At 42.2% G+C, this 22,072-nt stretch overlaps 1 protein-coding gene across 4 annotated transcripts in view; it reads right to left on the bottom strand.

The window, feature by feature from the left end:
- The window catches only part of LOC148040548 (Translation initiation factor 2, small GTP-binding protein), a 130,408-nt gene that overhangs the window by 57,484 nt on the left and 50,852 nt on the right, over nt 1–22,072 (bottom strand). For all 4 annotated transcript variants that reach the window (XR_015694970.1, XR_015694971.1, XR_015694972.1 and 1 more), the window contains exon 2: nt 9,482–9,826. Coding sequence is in view for 1 of the 4 variants with exons in the window: in XM_087700753.1 (XP_087556879.1) it covers nt 9,482–9,826 (345 nt within the window). In the remaining 3 variants the exon portion in view is untranslated. The remainder of the gene's footprint in view (nt 1–9,481; nt 9,827–22,072) is intronic.

Raw genomic sequence — 22,072 nt, 5'->3', positions numbered from 1 at the left:
TCTGGATGCACCCATGGCTGATCGTACTAGAAGGCAAGCTCGTATGCATGATACTGCACATAACATGGAGTTTGTTATGGCAGCAAGCACACTTGATGAGGAAATTGAATGTTTTGAGGATGCACAACAAAGCGTGCATTGGATGGCAGCAATGAAAGCTGAATTGGATTCTATCACTAAGAATCAAACATGGATTTAGTGTCTTTGACCTTTGGGAAGAAAGCCATTGGAACAAAATGGGTCTACAAGCTGAAACGGAATGCAGATGGATACATTGACAAACATAAGGCAAGGCTTGTAGCTAAAGGCTATGCACAGAAAAATGCATTGACTAAAAGGAGACATTTGATCCTACCTCCCGGATGATGTCCATCAAGTCTATGGTTGCTTTGGCTGCCCATTATGGATGGACTGTGCATCAATTGGATATTAAAACTGCATTTTTACATGGGAAACTTCATGAGGAAGTAATGTACAACAACCCATTGGTTTTGCAGTTGAGGGATCCGAACACTTGGTTTGCAAGCTGAAAAAGGTTTTATATGGTTTGAAACAAGCTCCTAGAGCTTGGTATGCAAAGATAGATACCTTTTTGCTCAACCAAGGGTTTATAAACATCTCATCTGAGTCCATTCTTTACGTATGTAAAGAGGGGGGATCCATGCTCATCATTTGTCTATATGTTGATGACCTTTTGCTTACAGGGACACATGCTGATCAGATTTCAGCATTCAAATAAAATTTGCAACAAACTTTTGAGATGTCAAACTTGGGGTCTTTGCATTATTACTTGGGCATTCATTTCATACATGATGCTAGAGGTATTGGTTTATCACAATCAAGATACAATGGTAAACTTCTTGAGAAGTTTGGCTTACAGGATTGCACGCCAGTTTGTACACCAATGGAACCTGGACTAAAGCTGTCATTACATGATGACAATGATTTGTTTAATATACACACATATGCTCCAGCAATTGGATGTCTTATTTACCTATGCAACACTAGGCCGAACATACAGTTTGCCGTTTCAGCCCTGAGCAGATATATGCATCAGCCACAAATGTCACATTGGCAAGCTATTAAGCGTGTCTTTCGTTACTTGCAAGGTACTAGATCTCTTGGATTGCTTTATGCCAAGGGGGGACCACTGCAATTACATGCTTATAGTGATTCTGATTGGGCGGGTAATTATGATTCACGTCACTCCACTAGTGGCAATTGTTTCTTTCTTGGCTCATCTCATATATATTGGGTTAGCAAGAAACAATCCACTGTTGCCACATCGTCATGTGAAGGTGAATGCAAGGAAGCTTTCACTACCACAATTGAATGCATATGGATTAGACGCTTGCTAGCTGATCTCAATGTATCTGTTACGGAGCCTACTTCTTTGTTCACTAACAGTCAAAGTGTCATTGGAGTGGCATGAAACCCAGTGTTTCATGCACGCACGAAACACATTGAGATACATTATCACTTGGTCAAAGAGAGACTACATCCAGGTGATATCAGCCTTGTCTATTGTCCTACCACCAATAATGTGGCAGACATCTTCACCAAAGCTCTTCCTCATGACAAAGTTGAAGCATTTCGCAATGCTTTAAATTTTATCTCCTTTGGTAGCAAATGATCCTTGTACTTTTGACCACTTATCACTCCAGAGGGGTTGGTTGGATTTTCACTCATGCCTACGCTCGCAAAGAAGTGTCGATGATCAGTAGGACACTAGGGCACTTTTTACTCTCGGTACGAGAGGTTTTTTCCCCCGGACTTATTGTCTTCTTTCGTATCTGCTTATGTCACACACTTACGGGCATTGTCCGGTGTGAACACCCCCTACAACCCTAAGGTTTAAGGGTTATACTTTGTACTTTCAGATTATACTCTTTCAGTCTATTACATTGGGTGTCGTGCTTCACTCTCCACACTGTCTATTGCACTCTAAACTGAGCTTCAATCCTCTCCATCTCACAAAAATTAGACCCAAAGATCTTGTCAGCCCATAAAAGTTCTTATAAAGAAGAGTTTCTTGTTCTGATACCGATGTAAACGCGGGGAATAACATGAGAGTGACAATTCTTTGAACTAACCAACTCGATTAATTGTCACCATGAAAATTAGGAGAGAGAGAGAGAGAGAGAGAGGAGTCGACACCACGTTAAGAGGAGAACCAGCCCCTCCCGCTTTAAAGAAATTTATTGAAACAAAACCATAGACACCAAGTACCTAAATCATATACAAAATGGTTGTTTTGCTACACTTGTAAAAATTAGGATTTTGAAATCCTAATTTCTACAAACTTTGAGAAACAAGCTAATTTTCTTATTTAGTGCTTGGATTAGATCAAGCTAAGTAGAAAGTACTTCTTGGATGAGAGAGAGATAGAAGAGTACAAAGCATGTGGCTGAAATTTCAACCTGAGAGCTTATTCCAAATAACAAGAGAGATCCAATATATAGGTGTAGGGCTTGGGTGCTCAAAAGAAAAAAATATAGGCTACAAATAGTAAGTGTTTATTCAAAATGACAAGTGTAGAGACACTTGTCTCTTCAAATTGATACATACCCTATTCCAAATGCCATGTGTCACTTTTCTAGAGAAAGAAGTCCAAACCTTCTACTCTAAAAATCTCTCAAATGGTTAAAATTTTGAGATAGCTCCTAAAGGTAAAATTGTTCGGTGCAAAATTCTAAAGCCTTTGACATGAACAGAATTTCCATTTGACCAACTTTGAAAATGGTAACCTTCTAAATTTTAGGAGTCCAAAACTTTAGTTTATGGAGAGCTTCATTATATGGGTTCATTGGTTCATGGTTTATTTCTTTGTTCATGAGCATTTGGTTTCACTTTTTGAAACCACTCATTACATGGGCTTTTAGTCAACATAACTATCTGAGTGTAAAAGTGCTAAGCATCTCAATACAATTTAACCGTACGACTAAACTTTTAATTTTCGTTGGGTATCTCCTCAATGACAATCCAAGTATAATTATAGAATGTTCTTGCCATTGGCCACCCTTAAATAGAAAGATGAACATTAAATCATATTTTGAAGCACTTAAATAATACAAATCGCCTTTCAAAGTACATAAGCATCAAAAATAATTTGAAATCATTGAGCCAATATACATTTATAACAATTCATATACAAAAGCTTTGTTACAGGGTAAACATTGCCCACCTTCTCTTTTAGGCTCAACTTTGGACCTGAGGGGATGTTGAGCTAAAACACATTGTACAACTAGTTGGCATTTTTAAACAACCCAAAAACATGCTTAATTAGTAAAAACACAAATTTTGTGCATGATTCGACAAAGTTCGACAAAGTTCGACAAAGTTTCAATGGTCCCCCAAAACCCTAATTTTTTGTGTCACCCTTCATTTTCTATAAATAGACGAGCTGCCCACCATTCATCTTTATCCTTTTGTGCAGATTTCTTGCCCTACCGTGCAGATTTCAGTCATCAACCACCTAGCATCTCCTATTCAACCATCACCGGACTACAACCCATCACTATCCAACCCTAGGCGGCTTACTTTCAGCCATCACCCTGTTATTTGGAGATATCCATCTATTGTGCCATCATAGCACCTGATCAACCTACATTTTCAACATTTGGTGCCAAGTGAGAGGCTGCTGCCATCTCTTCCAGCGGGAGACTATTGCAGTACCTGCATTCTTGTTGTCCAGCAAGACATCTACACGAGGAAACACCTCTTCTGTTACCACTTGACAGTTCTCTGCCTCAAGTGATCAATTTTCAATCTTCATCTAGTGGTACACTACTGCCTTTACTAGATTTCAGCCTCCAACTCCTGTGTTTTGGTGACCAGCCTACTGCCCTTCATTATTCAGCACTCTCTAATCTCTGATTGGTGGTTACTACACTTGGGATCTGTCTCCAATGGACATCACTCTCGAACACTGCATTGCTCTGCCCTTGGGCATTTTGAACACTCTTACATTCATTTACAGCCATTCATTTCCTTTAGAGTTTCTTCTCTCTATGTTTGTCTCTATGTTTCAGTTTTGAGTTTTTGTGTTTTGCGTTTAGGGTTTAAGTTTTGCTTGTCTGTGTCCAAGTCTTTGTGTTTCAATCTTTATCATACATGCTGTGTTTCCTCAGTGCAAAGTTTATGATATCTTCACATGGACAAGAGGCTCTACGTCTCTCTATGGTTGTCTGGGGTGATCCCCCATGGTGGGGCAACCGATCGTTCTGATGAGGGATCTATAGTGGAGAGAGTAGTTGATACTCTGTAGAACCCCGTGTGCAGTCGTGTGTGGGTGTAGCTCCAATAAGAAGAGCTCAAGATATCTTTGATCCAAGACATCCATGACCCTGGAGAGTGGCCCAAATCCCTCTCCCAACAAGCAATAGAAGCACCCTCGGATCTCGTAGTATACTGGGCATCTTCGTAGGTAGTGCCTCCATGTCTCTATCTCTAGTTAACATAGCTGGCAAATCCTACTCTCTAGGGGAAGGGAGTTTGTGCTATATCTACCTATCTCAATGCGAACCTCGTGTGAGAATGTACAAAATTTTCCAATGGCCCATCATACACGTGAGGCAGGTGTGCATCCATGTATCTCAGGTGGACAACAAAGCCATTAGGTGATATATGCAGAAGATGCTTTCGATAGAAAGCCATCATCATCCCCAAATTCTCAATAGGTATCACCCATGTCGTGGCTGTGTGTATCTAAATAATGTCTATCCTAATGATACAATTCAAGTCCTCTCGGTTGAGCTCCAAGTGAGGGTAGTCCAAGTTGTACTATAGTGGTGGGAGGTGATCCATGTGTAATCCATGCAACCATAGCTATGCCTCTATCTGAGCATACCAGCACTCAATATTCCCTTGTAATACAAGCTGTCTAGATGACTCTGGTGTAAGTTGGGAGTATCATTGTCTCGGCAAGGTCCAAAGCCTATGTAGAAAAGTCACTATCCAGAACAATAATCTTAGGTGGTACAAAGGGTTTACTCCAAAGCATCCGTGAAATCATAAGTACTAGTGGTCTCTCCATCTGCTTCCACCCCTCATATATCTCCTTTCCCTTGGATAATGGTTAGTCCTTTGTGGCTCTCCTCGTGTGGTATAGGCTCGATCCACATATAGGGGCCCCATACAGAAGTGTTAGTATGACCAAAGTGTCGAAGAGCCAAAGCTTCATCCAAGGCTCTTGAAACTATAACCGTTTAGGGTTTAGGGTTTAGGCTGATCCAAAAGCCCCTTGTACCCAACAAATAGCAAACAATTCAAGCCAACTGCCCCTTGATTTTCACTCAAGACTTGCTCTAATGGAACTCCAACTTGCCAAATGTTGCCCCAAATTCACGATGGATGAGCCGACATCTGAAATCCCTCACAATTTCTTGAATTTCAGATGTTGATTTCAATGTACGATATCCTTAACTAATGGCACAAGTCGCAAGGTAGCTACTAAACCCTAATTTCTATTGTAAATTAGGGTTTACAGCAGAAATTCTCTTCCTGTCCACCAAATCTAGCTATGACCTTCTCCAAATGGGTGAGAAATGCTGAGATAACCTAAGAATGGATTGAAGAAGGTGAGAGAAAGCCAAGATAAGGGAGAAATCCAATATTCTTCGCAAGGAAACCCTAAAATCTCCATGCTACCTACTCCAACCTACATCAAATGTAGTCGTCTATTACCAAGCACCTCCACAATGCTATCGCCATCCCCTGATGATGGTTCCCTACTGACACTTGCCTCCTAGAGCCCTCTCTTAGCTGTCGTCTGCAACAAATTGTTGTCTTCTACTCATAAAATGACCAGCAGCTCCTCTCTCCCTCGTAAGTTGAAAAAACCACTCAATGCCTCTCCACCAGCCCAAAAAAAAAATTTCTCGATTGCATGGGTATCTGTGCCAAGTGGCAGCCTTCTAAATCCATTTTCAGCATTATTCAACCATTAGGTTAATTTTCAAAATTAGTTGATTTTGAAAATTAATTTCAAACCTTCTGACCCTACCCGAAATTAAATGTGTCTATCCATAAATAAATTGGTGAGGCCATTTGCAACATGGAGTGGTCCCAACCTCTGTTAATCCTTAGATTGGCATTAATTAATTAATTAATGCTAGTTCCTAGTGTCACACATTTATTGGCTAAACAACTATCCTAGGGTCAAAACTGACACCAATTGAGAACCAAAGCCCAATTGTCGTAACCTGTCACAACTTTTGCCTTTAAAACACACTGCATCTTCGAGATCATTGGCTCATTGGCCTGTTACCATGAAATAACTACCATGTGTAACACGTGCTTAACAACCTTCCACACTTGATTAGTAACTTAATCAAATATTACTAGCAAGATTAAAGCATCTCAAAAATTGCATGTCCCCATGACACGGCATTAAAATTTCGTGTCCTCATAACAAAGACACCAGTGAGGGGAAGGCTAACTTGACATCCATTTGATACACTGGCCAATAACCATGGGCTACGAGATATAGGTCCATCCAAACAGTACAGACACCCAAGCAATCAAAGTAAGATCTTTGCATAATCCAACAAAAGCTTTTGGGAAAAAACCCTTTGTAGCAACCCTAGCTTTGTGCTTGTCCAATGGACCCATCAGCCATACATAGTCTTGTAGACCCAACGAATATCAATGGTGTTTCTCTTTTAAGGACATTCAACCAGCTACCACGTATGATTCTATCACTGCAATGAAGTTCTTCTTGCATATCTCAATGTAAATACTTGTATGAGAGAGCCTCATGAATGGTGATATGCTCCCTAGCCTCCATAATCCCAATCATAAGGGCATGTTCCATACAAAAGGAGCACTTCTAATCCTACTCAAGCCAATAAAGGTCTAATCTCCAAGGTCCATCACTACGGTCAAGAAGAGAAATAACTCCTACATCCTCCATAAGCTTATGAAACTACCATTGAATGGTGAAATACTTTTCCTAATCTTGTCAAGAAGGCCGCAAATCCTCGGACACCTATAGGGCTCCTATCTCTTTAAGAGGCTCCTCCTAGTCACTAAAAGCTGAATCTGGATCCCTCTTCTGAAGAGGGACAGAAAGGTGCCTCTAATAAAGCAGATAGTAAGGACAAGTTGAAGGAGAAGGAGCTCGGTCCAAGAAATAGAGAGAAGGGAAGGCACCCTAGAAGCAAGGGGAGATGCATAACAAGCTAGTGAGGGAGGGGAATCAAATAAAAAGAACAAAGAAGAACCACTAGATGATGCACCACTTGAGGAAGAGGATATGGGAAGACGGGAAGAATCCTTGTGACAGACCATCTCTCAACTCACCACCACCTTTTGTGAGTCAAGGTAGAGAAGATAACCCTTGGTGTGCAGACTATAGCTCATGAAAATATGCACTTTGACTTGGCACCTAACTTCCCCCTCTTATTCTTTGGAATATGTACACAAGCATCGCATCCACACACATAGAAAATGACCAATAAAAGGCTTATGCCCCAAATAGACCTTGAGGGATCTTCCCAGTATGGCAATTGTAGCATTGGGCGGAGCAAAACAAGATCTTTGGGCAGCAAGATGTTCAAACTGTAGACTCTAGGCAGCAAACACGATGTCTGCAAGCTGAAAACAAAGCCCAAAATGCAGCAGATGATAACATCAGCTATTCGTCTACTGCAGCAGCAAAGCGCATGCTCCAATGATGAAATGCAGATTGCAGGAATCCCGAAAGGATGATGACATGGCAGGACAACAGGGTGGCAACACCATTGATGGTGGTAACAGCTCCTGGCAGCAGCAAACAGGCTGGGCGGCACCTCCAGATGAGGAGTAGCAGCTTCTAGTGAAGGTGTGGCCTGCTAGAGAGAGAGAGAGAGAGAGAGAGAGAGAGAATAATCGTTGATGGCTGGGGCAAAAGACAATAATGATGGGATGGTGAACGATGCCCACAGCTTGTCCTTATATCGGGGTTGTTTCTTGCAGCTAAATTAGGCCAAAATGACGTGTTGATTGAGGCCTTTAAATTTTGCTTGCTCAACGTCTTCATGGATTTCACTGTTAGATTAACTAGGACACGAAGGAGGCACAACTCTGTATGGATAATTATGGATATGTTAACCAAGACGGCTAGGTTTACTCAAACAACATTTCAATGCTAAAACTTCGGAATTGACTAGATTGTTCAGAGAGAACTTACATCAACTGTATGGCCAACCAACAGATACAGTTTCAGATCTTGTTAGAAATTTTGATAGCCACTTTTGGAGGGGAATACTAAGCTTAGCATGACTCATGAGTAGGTTGGATCATCCACAAACAGATGGAAAGGGTTAACCAACTCCTAGGAGATAAGCATATGTAAGTGTATGGCAAACTGATTTGGTCAACCTAGAGCTCCTTATGCAATAAGACTGCAAAAGGAAACATTCAAGTAGCTAAGAATTTGCCATAGCATATGAAATGTTAAAATTTCTATAAAGCAGCATTAAGAAGGTATGAAACAGAGCCAATGCCTATGTTGACTGACATAGACGACCTCTGGTTTTCTCATAGGAAGAGCAAGTTTACCTTAGCATGCTTGAGCAACCTGAGGGCATGAAGAAGGAACTATGTCCAGACTTATCCCCTAGGTATTGCGGACTTTCCAAAATACTTAAAATGATAGGAAAAATGGCTTACCAACTCCTTTTACTTGCCACAAGTAAGATACATCCAATATTTATTGTAACCTTGCTTAAAGGGAAAGTGGGTGATATAAATAATCTCATCTCAAGGGATGAGATAGTGCTAAACAATCACTTTCACATGAGCCTAGCTGATTTTAAATCTACGAAATAGATGAACAAGAAACACTGTTAATCCAAAATATTTGTAAAGTGGGGAGAATTGTTCAGAAAAGAGTTCAACATGGAAGTGTGTGAGGACAATTCAGAAATGGTTTCCCATTTTAAATTAGGGCTCAGTTCTTGTAAGTACAACTTCCTAAACACTTGAAAGTTCACGATGTATTTCATGTTAGCCTTCTAAAAGGTTATGTACCCAACCCTGATCATATCCTTGATGATCAACAAGTTGTAATGCCAAGCCAAGGAGTCTTTGAGCTTCAACCTAATAGAATAATGGATGTAAGAGAATGCATCCTTAGAAACAAGACCATTAGGGAATATCTCATCCAATGGAAAGACTATCCTAAGGAGGACGCCACTTGGATGGACAAGGATACCCTACGTAAGCAACATCCCTAATTTCTTTTGTAATAAGGCAACAACAACAACATGATGGTCAGCAGCAGCACAAACACAACAAGAAGCATTTCTGTAAAAGCCATAATAACTTCTAGCTGAATTAGTTTGCGACCACCAGCAATAAGGCTTGAGAACTTGTGTGAAAATTAGTAATACTGCAGAGCAGACAACTGGCTCTACCTGTCCACTGGTGATTTATTGTGCCCTTCTCAGTGTATTTGCTGAACAAAGGAAATTAAAAAAACCAGAATAACCACACTTACATATGCAACCAGCTCTGCAGCATCAATCTCGACAATATCTGAAGAACTATGAGAAACCTCTCCTAACCCTGTTAGCAAACCGTGCACCACTTCTAACCTTTGACTCATCTGCTCAGTCAGCTGCTTCACAGTCATTCCATTAAAGATTTTTATAGGTTTATAGGGAGACGATTTTTGTGCCAAGACAGCATCAGAGGGGACATAAGGTTTGTCAACTGGTGGAGGACGTGGTTTTCTATCTTTCCTAGCCCCATGTCCTGTCATACTAGACTTAGGCTTTGCCAGTAAGAAAGAGGTATGATGAATCCTGCGAGTGCTCCCGCACCAGCCTAATTTTTTAGATCCCTGCTCATCAACAACACATCAACAAGCAAAAAATTAGATAGAGAAATGGCCAAAACTAATCTGATTTCTTATTTAAGAGAGACAAAAAACTAAATAGGGCATAAGCAAGTAGAGCATTTGCCAGCCCAACAATTCGGCACTGTTATCCACTGCAGTGAAGAAAAGAGGGTTCTTGCTACCTTTTGTCAAAGGCTCAGTAAGGTCACAGATTACTTTGAAACCATTCTATTCCATTAGAAAGCTTACCTTTTATTCTCAATGACCAGAAAAATAATGGATTAATGCAAAATATGAAATTTGCACTCCACAACAGTGAAGAAAGGAGGATTCTTGCTTCCTTTTTGTCAAAGGGATAGTAATGTCACATTTTAAATTTTTACCTCACAACTATCTTATTACATTGGAAAGCTTATTTTCTATTTTCACTTACCAAAAAAAGAGATATTTAATGAGAAAAGTATCAAACTTGGATTCTCTCTCTGATTCTACATTTCTGCACATACTATCAGCCCAGGACTACTACAGACAGTAGACAAAACCTATCCTAGCAAATATATCCTCTAACACATCATCATGAAAAGGCCTCAACAAACTGACATAAAAGGCATTGTGTATCCGCCAATGTGGTGGTAATTTAAATTGATATGCAACATCACTAATCTTCTCCGATGCTTGGAAGGGCCCATAGTGGCAAATACTTAACTTTAGATACAATATCTCTCTTCCTTTCATCTTTTTCAACCTTGCCTTTTGAAAACGCAGCAGTACATAATTGCCCTCTACAAAGTGCAAAGCACATGATACATCTATGGGGATCAATTGCCTTCTTTTACTTTCCTTCTGATCTCCGAAGAGTATACTTTATCTTTATATAGGTTGTATCCAAGTTTTCCACATAGCAATTAGCCTCAAAATCTTATTTTTAGTCTGCAAAATAGATAGTACCTTCTTCCCACCCTCAACCACCTTAAATGGAATTTTACCAACGGAACTATACATTGTATTGTTGTATGCAAACTCAATCAATGACAAATACTCCTTCCACTATGTCTTATGGTCTGATACATAGCACCTCAAAAGATCCAACACTATAAAATTAGCCTCTTCAGATTAACCATCAACCTACAAATGGAAGGACGATGAGAATTTCAACATGGTACCCATATTATCAAACAACCCCTTTCAAAATAAACCGATCGTCTGAGGATCTCAATTACTGACTATCGTTTGAGAATACTTAAAGATGTGCTGCAAAATCAAAACTGCTGCCATATGATCAGTCTTTATTTTTTTCCTCACCAAAATGAAATGGACCTATTTACTAAACTTGCAAATGATAGTCTATATCCCATCATTCCTTGTGGGTGTCCTAGGAAGCTCAAAAATAAAATCCATAGCAATGATCTGCCAAGGCTTGTCTCGAATAAGCAAGGGCTCCAACAAACCTGGTATCTTTTACCTATAATACTTTACCTTCTGACATACAATGCATGTCCTAACAAACTGCTCTATATCATGCCTTAAAGCTAGCCAATTTAAAAAATGCTCCATTGCCTTGACTATGGTATCAATATCTCTATCTCCTACATACGAAGGGATATGATTTTCAATGATCACTCTAGGCCTCAAGTGCTTTGCAACACACAATTGTCCATGCATCATCAGAAATCCATCTCTTAGCACAAAGTATTCATGCCTCTGGCCATTGAAAAGCTGATCATAAACATTAGCAAAGTCCAAATTAGCAACATACTACTACTTCACGGCATCCAACTCAATGTGCTAAACCATACTGACAGTTGAAATTTGTGTCTTGCATGACAATGCACCTACCACAATATTCTTTTTACCATCAATGTGTACAATTTGAAAATGAAACATAGTGAGAATTTGTGCATCCCATATGCTTGTCTCACAACTTTATCTACGTCAAAAAGTACCTCAGTGTTTGATGATATGTATGTATTATGAAATAAACCCCTAGCAAATAGTGTTTCCACCATAGTTGTCAAGTACGAAAGGCACGATACGGTACGGTACGATAAAATACGGTACTAAATGGTACCTTAAGATTTTATAAGGTACGGTACGATATTAGTATGAAAAAAAATAACTTCATTATTTTGGACTAAAGATAATAGAATAGATATTTCAAGTCCAAATAGCAATGCTATTAGAGTATATAAGATGGGTACTTGAGGGTAGCATGCCAAAACCTAATGCTACATGCACAACATGCACTACTGCTACCTACAACTTATAACTACATAGATAGGAGTGGATACATCATACATTCATGATCATACAAATAAGAGAAGTGTGGGCTTGAGAGAGAGAAGATTGAGAGAAATTGTTTGAATCTCAAATAACCTAATCTCATGGGAAAATCATATTAATATAAGGAGCATTTAGCTCGTCTCAAAGTGCAATTGAAATCAGAAAGATGTATCCATTAAGTTGGTACTGTCAGAGTGCAGCAGTGCGGAAGCGTAGGACTGAGAGAGAGAGAACGTAGAGAGAGAAGAGAGAGAAAGAGACAGTGGAAGATGAAGATCTGCTGTATAAAGTGTGCTGAATACAAAGATATGCAGATATATATACGGGCGCAGTGCGCTGGACTGCGTGTCTCCACCTCGACGATGCAACCTGCTGTTCACCTCGAAGTCCGCTGCAGTCTGCACTGTCTCCTGTCTGAAATCTGCGAACAGAGACGGAATCTGCGCGTGTCACCGGTCTGTAATCTGCGAGCAGAGAAGTATCGGAGACTGCTGGGGATGTTGGCTATTTATAGCCAGAATCTGCCAAAAAACAAGGCGCAGAAAAATATCCTGTCGGCTGCATTAAATTCAGCCGACTGACTGCACTGGTCGGACTGCCACGTGGCAGTCCAACTGCCTGTCCGACTACACACTGCACTCCTACCCAGCCTAACTATGATCTCTAACACCCCCTCTCAGAGCCGAGGCAGGGCAGAAGCCTGAGGGATCTAGAATGTCTCCGAAGTAGAGCCTGGGGAAGTGCCTTCGTAAACAAATCCGCAAGATTATCTTCCGTCTTACAGTACTCCACAGTGATGGTCTCATCTAGAAGCTTCTCTCTGATGAAGTGGTACTGGATCTCAATGTGCTTCGTCCGGGCATGAAAAACAGGGTTCCGTGCCAAGGCAATGCAACTCTCATTGTCACATTGCAGCAAAGTAGGACGAGTCTGGGGGCACCCAAGCTCCTCCAATAATCGCCGAAGCCACACAGCCTCACATGTGGTGGAAGACGCGGCCCGATACTCCGCCTCAATAGGCGAAAGGGCTACCGTGGGCTACTTCTTGCTACTCCATGAGATAACACCTGCACCCAAGGTAAAACAGTAACCTGTAGTAGACCGCCTGTGGTCCACATCACCGGCCCAATCCGAGTCGCTCCAACCTGCAAGTACAAGATCTGAACCATCTGTCCCTGCGGGGTAATGAATCCCTAAATTAGACGTCCCCCTCAAATACCGAAGTATCCTCTGAGCAGCTTGTCAATGCACCGTCTTAGGTTCACTTATGAACCCTGCCAAGAGCCCAACAACAAAACAAAGATCAACCCTAGTGTTGAGAAGCCAAATCAAGGACCCAATCAACTGACGATAGCGGAAGCATCCGCCAAAGGAGAAGCTGAATGGAAAGTGGCCTTCCAGTTCGGATCCATAGGAGTAGAAAGGGCCCGACAATCCTCCATCTCAAAAGACACCAAGAGCTCCTGTACATATCTCTGTTGAGAGATGAAGATCCCCCTCTGAGACTGATAAATCTCATGGCCCAAAAAGAAATGGAGTAGACCCAAGTCCGTCATCTCGAACGTCCGATGTAAAGCTGACTTCGTCTCTTGGACCTGCTGTGCATCATCACCTGTGACAATCAAATCATCAACATATAAGACAAAAAGCACACAACCATCCTCGGAAGTGTGAACATAAAGCTGCGGATCGGCCTTGGAACGCCGATATCCCAACTGAGACTGGAGGAACAAATCAATCTTCTCGTTCCATGCACGCGGAGCCTGCTTGAGGCCATACAAGGCCTTCTTCAACCTATAGACTTTCCCATCTGAAGATCCAAAACCAGGAGGCTGCTCAACATAGATCTCCTCCTTCAAATCACCATTGAGGAAGGCCGACTTCACATCCAACTGGTAAACAGGCCATCTCCTATGGCCAACCAAAGCAAGAACAGCTCTAATGGTCGCCATACGAGCTGTGGGGGCAAAAGTATCATGACAGTCAATCCCTGGGCGCTGTGCAAAACCTTTAGCAATAAGGCGAGCCTTGTGCTTATCCAAAGAACCGTCGCTAAGGTATTTGGTCTTGAAGACCCACTTGACGCCAATCACGTTCTTATTCGGGGGGCGGGGCACAAGTGACCAAGTGCCATTCCTCTCAATAGCCTCCAAATCAACTTCCATAGCTTTCTTCCATGGTGCGGATTGTAAAGCCTCCTTCACGGAGGTGGGCTCTCGATCCTGCATAACACGGGTCATCAAACAATAGTTAGTACATACAAGCTCCATTGAATGTGCCTGGTGGCGCCGTGACTGCCGCGGACCATCCTGCGGCCCCCACACTCCTCAAGAACCCCCTCGATTCCTGAATCACGAAGTGTCTCACGGGCCCATCGAGGAGGAGGCCGAACCTCCCCTCGTCTCTCTCCATCAGCAGAAGACTCTGGAGTATCCACCGGTGGTAACTCTACAGGGGTGTCCGGTGGAACAGTAGACTCTGTGTCAGAAACAAAATCATAATCAAAAGGCACGGCCTCCAGTGGAACTGTAGAAGGAGCCCAACTCTCCCCTGGATCTCCAAGAACGGGATGCTCCTCACCTGTTGATATGGCCGGAACCTCCACAAACCGCACATCACGGCTAGTGTACACATCTCGCTTGACGGGATCATACAATCGATAGCCTTGGGACTGGGAGCTGTAGCCAACAAATACCTGTTTTCGGGAAGCTGCTTCAAATTTATCACGGTGAGCCTTGGGAATGTGAACATAGGCATCACACCCAAAGACCCTGAAGTAAGAAACATCTGGCTTCGTCCCAAAGTAAGCCTCAAACGGGGTCATCCCTTCCACGGCCGAAGTAGGGGATCGATTAAGGATGTGGACTTTAGTAGCCACAGCCTCGGCCCACAAAACCTGAGGGGTCTGTCGGTGCTCCATCATGGTGTGCGCCATCTCGATCACACTGCGGGTCTTCCGTTCAAGAATGCCATTTTCTTGAGGAGTGTTGGTATTGGCAAACTCCTGGTGAATTCCTTTATCCGCATAAAACCGAGCAAACTCATTAGAAACAAATTCACCACCCTTGTCGGATCGCAATGTCTTCAACTTCCGGCCCGATCGGTTCTCCTCAAAGAGAAGCCAATCCTTGAAGTGTAAGAAAGCTTCTGACTTTAATGCCAAAAACTAGGCCCATGTCATCCTGTTGTAGTCATCTACGATCAGCATGAAGTACGAGCTCCTACGCAAGGACTCATTCCTCATAGGGCCACAGAGATCCGTAGATACAAGCTCCATCGGTGAAATAGACCGCCACGAAGCTGTGTGGGAAATGGCATCCCTATTCTGCTTCCCCCGAATGCAGGAGACACATGGCTGCTGGCTCACCATTATATCCGGCAACCCTCGAACAAGCTGTCCACGTGACACCCTCCAAAGATAATCATAGTTCAGGTGACCAAACCGAGCATGCTATAAGTCTGACTGTGACTGAGAGGTAAGAAGAAGAGTAGAGAGAGTGGTGGAAGACTTCAATTTATAAATGTTGTTCTCCTCATATCCGGATGATAGAACCTTCCTCGATCCACGATCAAGCACTCCCACCGTAGTACTCTCAAACTCCACCAAAAGGCCAAGGGAGCAAATCTTATGAACTGACAGGAGATGGTACCCTAAGCCGGGTACATGCAAAACCTCTGAGGTATGGGTACCGACCTGCAATAGATACTGAAGAGCTGTCTCCAATGAGAATCTGCCCACGCGAGGATCGCAACTGGGCAACACCATCTGAGGAAGAAGTCATGTGCCGGGAGGCACCACTATCAACGATCCACTCTCGAGCCTGGGGAGCCGTCATCGCAGCATCAGAAGCATTCGGTGAAGCGTCCTCAATGACAGCTAGATGAAGAAATGCAGCTGATGAGGATGCAGCCACTGCTCCAGAATCCTTGGTGTCCTTCTTGTTGGTGTTCTTCTTGTCTTTGTCAGGGCAATCCTTCTTCCAATGGCCAGTCTTTCCACAAATATGACATGTGGATTCTTTGTCCTTGTCCTTCTCCTTGTCCTTCTAGGACTTGTTATTCCCCTTCTTCTTCTTCTTTTGGTCCTTCCCCTTCTTCTGAGAGGCTTGACCTGTCAGCGCCTCCGACTTAGAAGCATTCTGTCCCTTTAACTGTTCCTCTTGGTCCAAGACCATAGGAACCAACTCTTCCCACCGAAGAGTAGACTCTCGGCCCGAAGCAATAAGGGCAAAGTAAAATGTACCGAATCGTGGCGGCAACTGGGACAATAGTGTGATCGCCATGTCTTCGGAGGAAATCGGCTTCCCCGCATTTTGAACCTGCATCTGAAGCTGCCTTAGCTTGTTAATGTGCTCCCGCAGCAAAGAAGACTTGTTTACGGACAAGGTCCACATCTGTACCTCCAAAGAAACCCGCTTCATAAGGATCATCCGATTGTACATCTGATCAAGCTCCAGCCATATCTCCCGAGCCACCGTCAAGTGCTCGATGTGAGCGATCACGGCTGTAGTACATGATAGAAAAAGAAAGGAACGAATCCTGGCATTCAGTTTGTCCCAATGAGACCGAGCCTTGGCCAACTCCACACGAGCATCGGAAGAGAGTTTGAACTCATCTCTTACTCGGGCCGGTCGATCTCCTCCTGTACAAGCTCCGCCAAATCATAGGACTCAAGGATAGCCAACATCATGATGCGCCAAATGCGGTAGTTGTCGCCGTCGAGCTTCTGATCTGCAGAAAGAGCCGGTAAGACAGGCACCTTCCGATCCATAATCGACTGGAAGTCCAAGTCAATCTCTATAGACATCTTCACCTATAATGCCTTTACAAACGCAAAAGCAGCCCCCTCTGACAGTGAAAACTCAGCCTGCTAAGGCTCTTCTGCGTCCTGAAACTTCTTCACCCGCCGGAGGCGATGAAAAAGTAAAACCTGCACTTGTAGGCTGAAAACTCAAACTTCCTCCGCATCAAGCAGCAGTAAACAGTAGCAAATCCACCACCTCGACTCCTTTCCTGTGCGCCCACACTTGCTTCAGCCTTGTTTCAAGGCACAGCCCTCCTGTCTGCCCTCAAACGCAAAAAACGCAAATTTGTGTCGCGATAGAAACTCCTCTTCAGGTTGATTCTGCGCTCAGTCAGCCCTCTAACACTGCTCTGATACCATGTCAGAGTGCAGCGGTGCGGAAGCGTAGGACTGAGAGAGAGAGAACGCAGAGAGAGAAGAGAGAGAAAGAGACAGTGGAAGATGAAGATCTGCTGTATAAAGTGTGTTGAATACAAAGATATGCAAATATATACACGGGCGCAGTGCGCCGGACTGCGTGTCTCCACCTCGACGATGCAACCTGCTGTTCACCTCGAAGTCCGCTGCAGTCTGCACTGTCTCCTGTCTGAAATCTGCGAACAGAGACGGAATCTGCACATGTCACCGGTCTGTAATCTGCGAGCAGAGAAGTATCGGAGACTGCTGGGGATGTCGGCTATTTATAGTCAGAATCTGCCAAAAAACAGGGCGCAGAAAAATATCCTATCGGCTGCATTCAGCCGACTGACTGCACTGGTTGGACTGCCACGTGGCAGTCCGACTGCCTGTCTGACTGCACACTGCACTCCTGCCCAGCCTGGCTATGATCTCTAACAAGTACCTTATGGTACTAATGCGTAAGGTACGGTACCTAAAGTATGGTATACTATCAAACCTTTCGTACGTGATACAAGGGCAACTAGAGAGAGAAAGAGGCTAGAGAGAGAGAGAGAGAGGAGAGCCTTCAAAGAAAAAGAGGGTGTCAAAAGCTTGAGAGAGAGAGAGAGAGAGAGAGAGGCTTGGGGGAGAAATAAGAAAAAAAGAAGATAAAAAAGAGGAGAAAGAAAAAAAGAAAGTTGTAGACTTAAAGGAGAGTGGCCAAAAAGTGCCCATTTTTTCGTATTAAATCATACGGATACGTACCATACCAATCAGTTCGTACTACGTACAGAGACAACCCTGGTTTCCACGTAGACAATGCATAAATTACAACCAAGAGCTCTTTCTCATAGACCTGTAAATTTCTCTCTACAACATGAAAGAGACAACTCAACCATCCTACATTGAAATAGCCCCAATGCTCTTTCCACATCCATTGCACTCAACCATAAATGAATTCCTTAGATTAAAAAACACAAGCACATGATCTAAAGTCATCTTTTCTTTTAACTTTTCAAATGCTGAAATTTCTACTAATGTCCATCTAAATGGCACATTTTTCTTTTGCAAAGCATACAATGGAGAAGCAATTTCGCATACTTAGTGTAGTAGGAACATAAACCAAGAAGCTACGGATCTCATGTACATTATTCAATGGTAGCCATGAGCGTATTGCCTCAACCTTTATAGGGTCCATACAAATACCATTAGCTATCATGGGAACATGAAATTTTGAGATGCTTTAATCTTACTGATAACATTTGATTAAGTCTTTTAATCAAATACACAAGGTTGTTTAGCACATGTGATGCACATGGCAATTATTTCATGGTAACATGTCAAGGACCTAGAGGATACATTGGTGGGTGCCAAAGACAAAAGTTATGATAAGTTATGTCCGCTAGGCTTTTGGATCAATTGTTGTCAGTTTGATCCTAGGAAAATTATTTAGCCAATAAGTTTTGGTGGCGACACTAGGGACTAGCCTTAATTAATTGATTAATGCCAATCTAAGGGTCAACAGAGGTTGTGGACCACTCTAGGTTGCAAATGGCCTAGCCAATTTATCTCCAGATGGGCACGTTTAAATTTAAGCAAGGTTAGAAAGGCTGAAATTAGCTTTTAGAATTATTTAATTTTGAAAATTAATTAAATGGCTAGATACTGTAGAAAAATGGAGTTTAGAAGACTGCCACTTGCCAAAAATGGCCATACAAACTGAGAAAACTTTTTTGGAAGCTAGGTCTCAACCATTCATTTAGTTTACAGCCTAGGAGAAAGAAAGAGAAAGCTCCTAGTTCATTTTCTGATCAGAGAACAACAATTTGCTGCAAAAGACAGCCATCTGGGGGCCTCAACAAGCAGGAAACAAACAAGAGTCACGTTCCAGGGGTTGGCAATAGCATTGCTAGTCAACCGACAGCATTTTGGATATGTCTCGCAGTAGAGGTGACTACATTAAATGCAGGCTAGACTAGACAGCAGGCAGAATTTAGGGTTTCCTTGCAAAGAAAACCAGATTTCTCTCTCATCTGAGCTTTCTCTCACCTTCTTCAATCCATTCTCATGAGATCTTAGCTTTTCTCATCCTTTTTGAGAATATCTCAACTGAATTCAGTGTGAACAACAAAGAGATCTCTACTGTAAACCCTAAATTTTTGTGGAAATTAGGATTTGATAGCAACCTCAGGACCTGTGCCAATTGGTGACACCATCGTACACTAAATTCAGCACCGAAAATTTGTGTAATTGTCAAGGAATTCAAATGCCAGTCCATTAATTGTAACTTAGGGCAACATTTGGCCAGTCATCAGTGGTTCCATTTGGGCAAGTCCTAGGTGAAAAATCAAGGGGCAATTGACCCGAATTGATTGTTGATTGTTACTACAACAAAGAGGCTTTTTGGAACAACAAAGGAGATTGTGAATCTTAGCTTGTACTCATTCCACTAGCAATCAAGTTAAAGAAATACCAAAAGGGGCATTAGTTTTAGGGCCAACAAGGTGTCCAATGTCCAAGATTATTAAGATAATGAGTACATTTCAACTTATATTCATTTGTTGATTGCTAAAGTTATGTGCTTAACCAAGGAATTACCACCCTTTCCAAGAAGAAAGGCTAGTTTCATGGATCCATTGCCAAGATACCATCAATTCCCTTGACTTGGTGGGCTCAAGGTACCTAATTAAATGTTAGAAGCTTTGCTCTAGTGCTTACATTGTGTTTAGTTGAGCATTGCAGCAAGAATGTCTTCAGATAGTGAGATGGGATCAAGCAAGGATGATGCCTCTCTATCTGAATATTCATAGAGTCTTGGGATAAATACAATGCCTAATCTTGGACAAGGCATGCAGCATGGACAAGCAGCTGATAATGTTGGTTTAGGCCAAAATGTGGGTCCTTCTAGGCCTTTAGAAGCTGATAATCAGTAAGAGAAAGAGGAATTCGATGACCAGTTTGAAGATCAACTAAGGACAACAACTGAAATGTTTATGCAATTAGCAAATGATCCTTAGTTCATGCACTTTTTGAACCCTTTAAGGAGAGCAGTAAAGGCAAGAATAAAAAATCGTCTTCAAAAGCTTGGAGACAGCAAGATGCACCTAAGAAAGAGCCAATACAGCAACATGATGTTCCAAATGTGGGAAGTGAGCATAAGCAAATGATGTCCATGGGGCAATCGATGCATATGGAAGGCCAACTTGAAAGTGTCAATCCAATGCTTTTTGGATAGAAGGGCATACATGCAATGATGGAGCAGCTATGATACTTTGGTGGTGCATATGGGGATGTGTGACACAACTCCTTATCATATGCAACAACCAATGCATGGTGTGCAAGGCCCAATGTATCCAAGTATGCTCGGCAATTGTGAGAGATAGGACAGATCGAAGCTCAGTTGAGACTGCACAATTGACAGTGAAGAGAGTGTGAGAGTGAAGACACGACTTCCAATGCAATAATCAAAGAGTAATGTGCGAGTACAAAGTACAACCCTTAAACCTTAGGATTGTTAATGTGTGTTCACACCCGAAAGGTATAAAACACGATAAGTATTCGAACTGTGTAATATAAACACATAAAATAAAGAAGAATATCATTGGGGGGGAAAACCTCTAATAAGAAGAGTGAAGAGTGCCCTAGTGTCCCACCAAGGATCACCAACACTCCTCTATGAGTATAGGCATAAGTCATTCTATTCAAAGTGGAGCATTCTTTTGTGCTCTCTTATTCTTTTGATGGTTTCTATGAAGAATGTGTTGAAGTTCTATTCAAACCTACGTGATAAAATTCTATTCAAAGTGGAGCATTCTTTTGTGTTCTCTTATTCTTTTGATGGTTTCTATGAAAAAATGTGTTGAAGTTCTGTTGTGATAAATCCATGGAAAATTTGCTATATAAGGCTGCATGAAGATTTGAGAAAATTGGCATTGTTTTTCTTCTTGTGGTTGATTAAACTATGAAGAACATACTTGTTGGTGCCACAAGATAGATTTTCTTGCAATAGATCCCCTTATTTCTTGTTGTCTCTCTTGGGCCTCCATCACATGGCACCATTGTTTTTGCAACTCATATTTAAGTATCATGGAATCCAAAAGTCAATCATCAGTGATCGAGACCCTTGGATGGCCAGTTTATTTTGGAAGAGGTTGTAAAAGTTTGTTGAGGCCTTTTTGTGGTGATGTACTGTTGAGCTAAAAAATACATCAGCTTTACTAAAACAATCCCAAAACATGCTTAATTAATGAAGAAACCTTGTTTATTTAAAAGAAATGAGTTCCTAGAGAGAGTTTGTGTCCCATAAGCACAAACCCACTTGGGAGGGCCCAAACTTTCTATAATAAATATGCTACCCTCCATTCAGCCCTTAATCTAGTTTTTGCAAGTTTCAGGTGTTTTCAGCTTGCTACCCACACACCTCTCGCGGAGGATATTGTAGTCTCAGCTGTCCCTTGCTGTCATCTACAGTTTGGCACTAGTTTCCAACCCTCCACCTCCCATTTGCTGCTGTTTCCATCTAGGTGACTACTGCTGACCACTTGCATAGCTGTCATACACCTGCCAGGTCAGCATACTGCTGCTTTTGCGAGCCCCAGCTACCGCCAACACAGTTTTCTATCCTAACTGTTGTCGCTGCAATTTTCTCTCTCCTATCTGTTGTCACCATAATTTTCTCTCTCCTCAGCCTGTCGCAGCAAATTTTCTCCCTCCACTACCTGCATTTGCTGTTTTCTCTCTCCTATAGCCTGCGTTTTTAGTCTTTCTCTCTTCTCACCTACGTTTTT

This window comes from Lygodium microphyllum, chromosome 2 (assembly GCF_053477565.2).
Source record: "Lygodium microphyllum isolate KBCC chromosome 2, Lygodium_microphyllum_v1.1.10, whole genome shotgun sequence".
NCBI lineage: Eukaryota > Viridiplantae > Streptophyta > Polypodiopsida > Schizaeales > Lygodiaceae > Lygodium > Lygodium microphyllum.
Note: the sequence above shows the minus strand (reverse complement) of the source record. Positions and strands in the feature narration are given on the sequence as shown.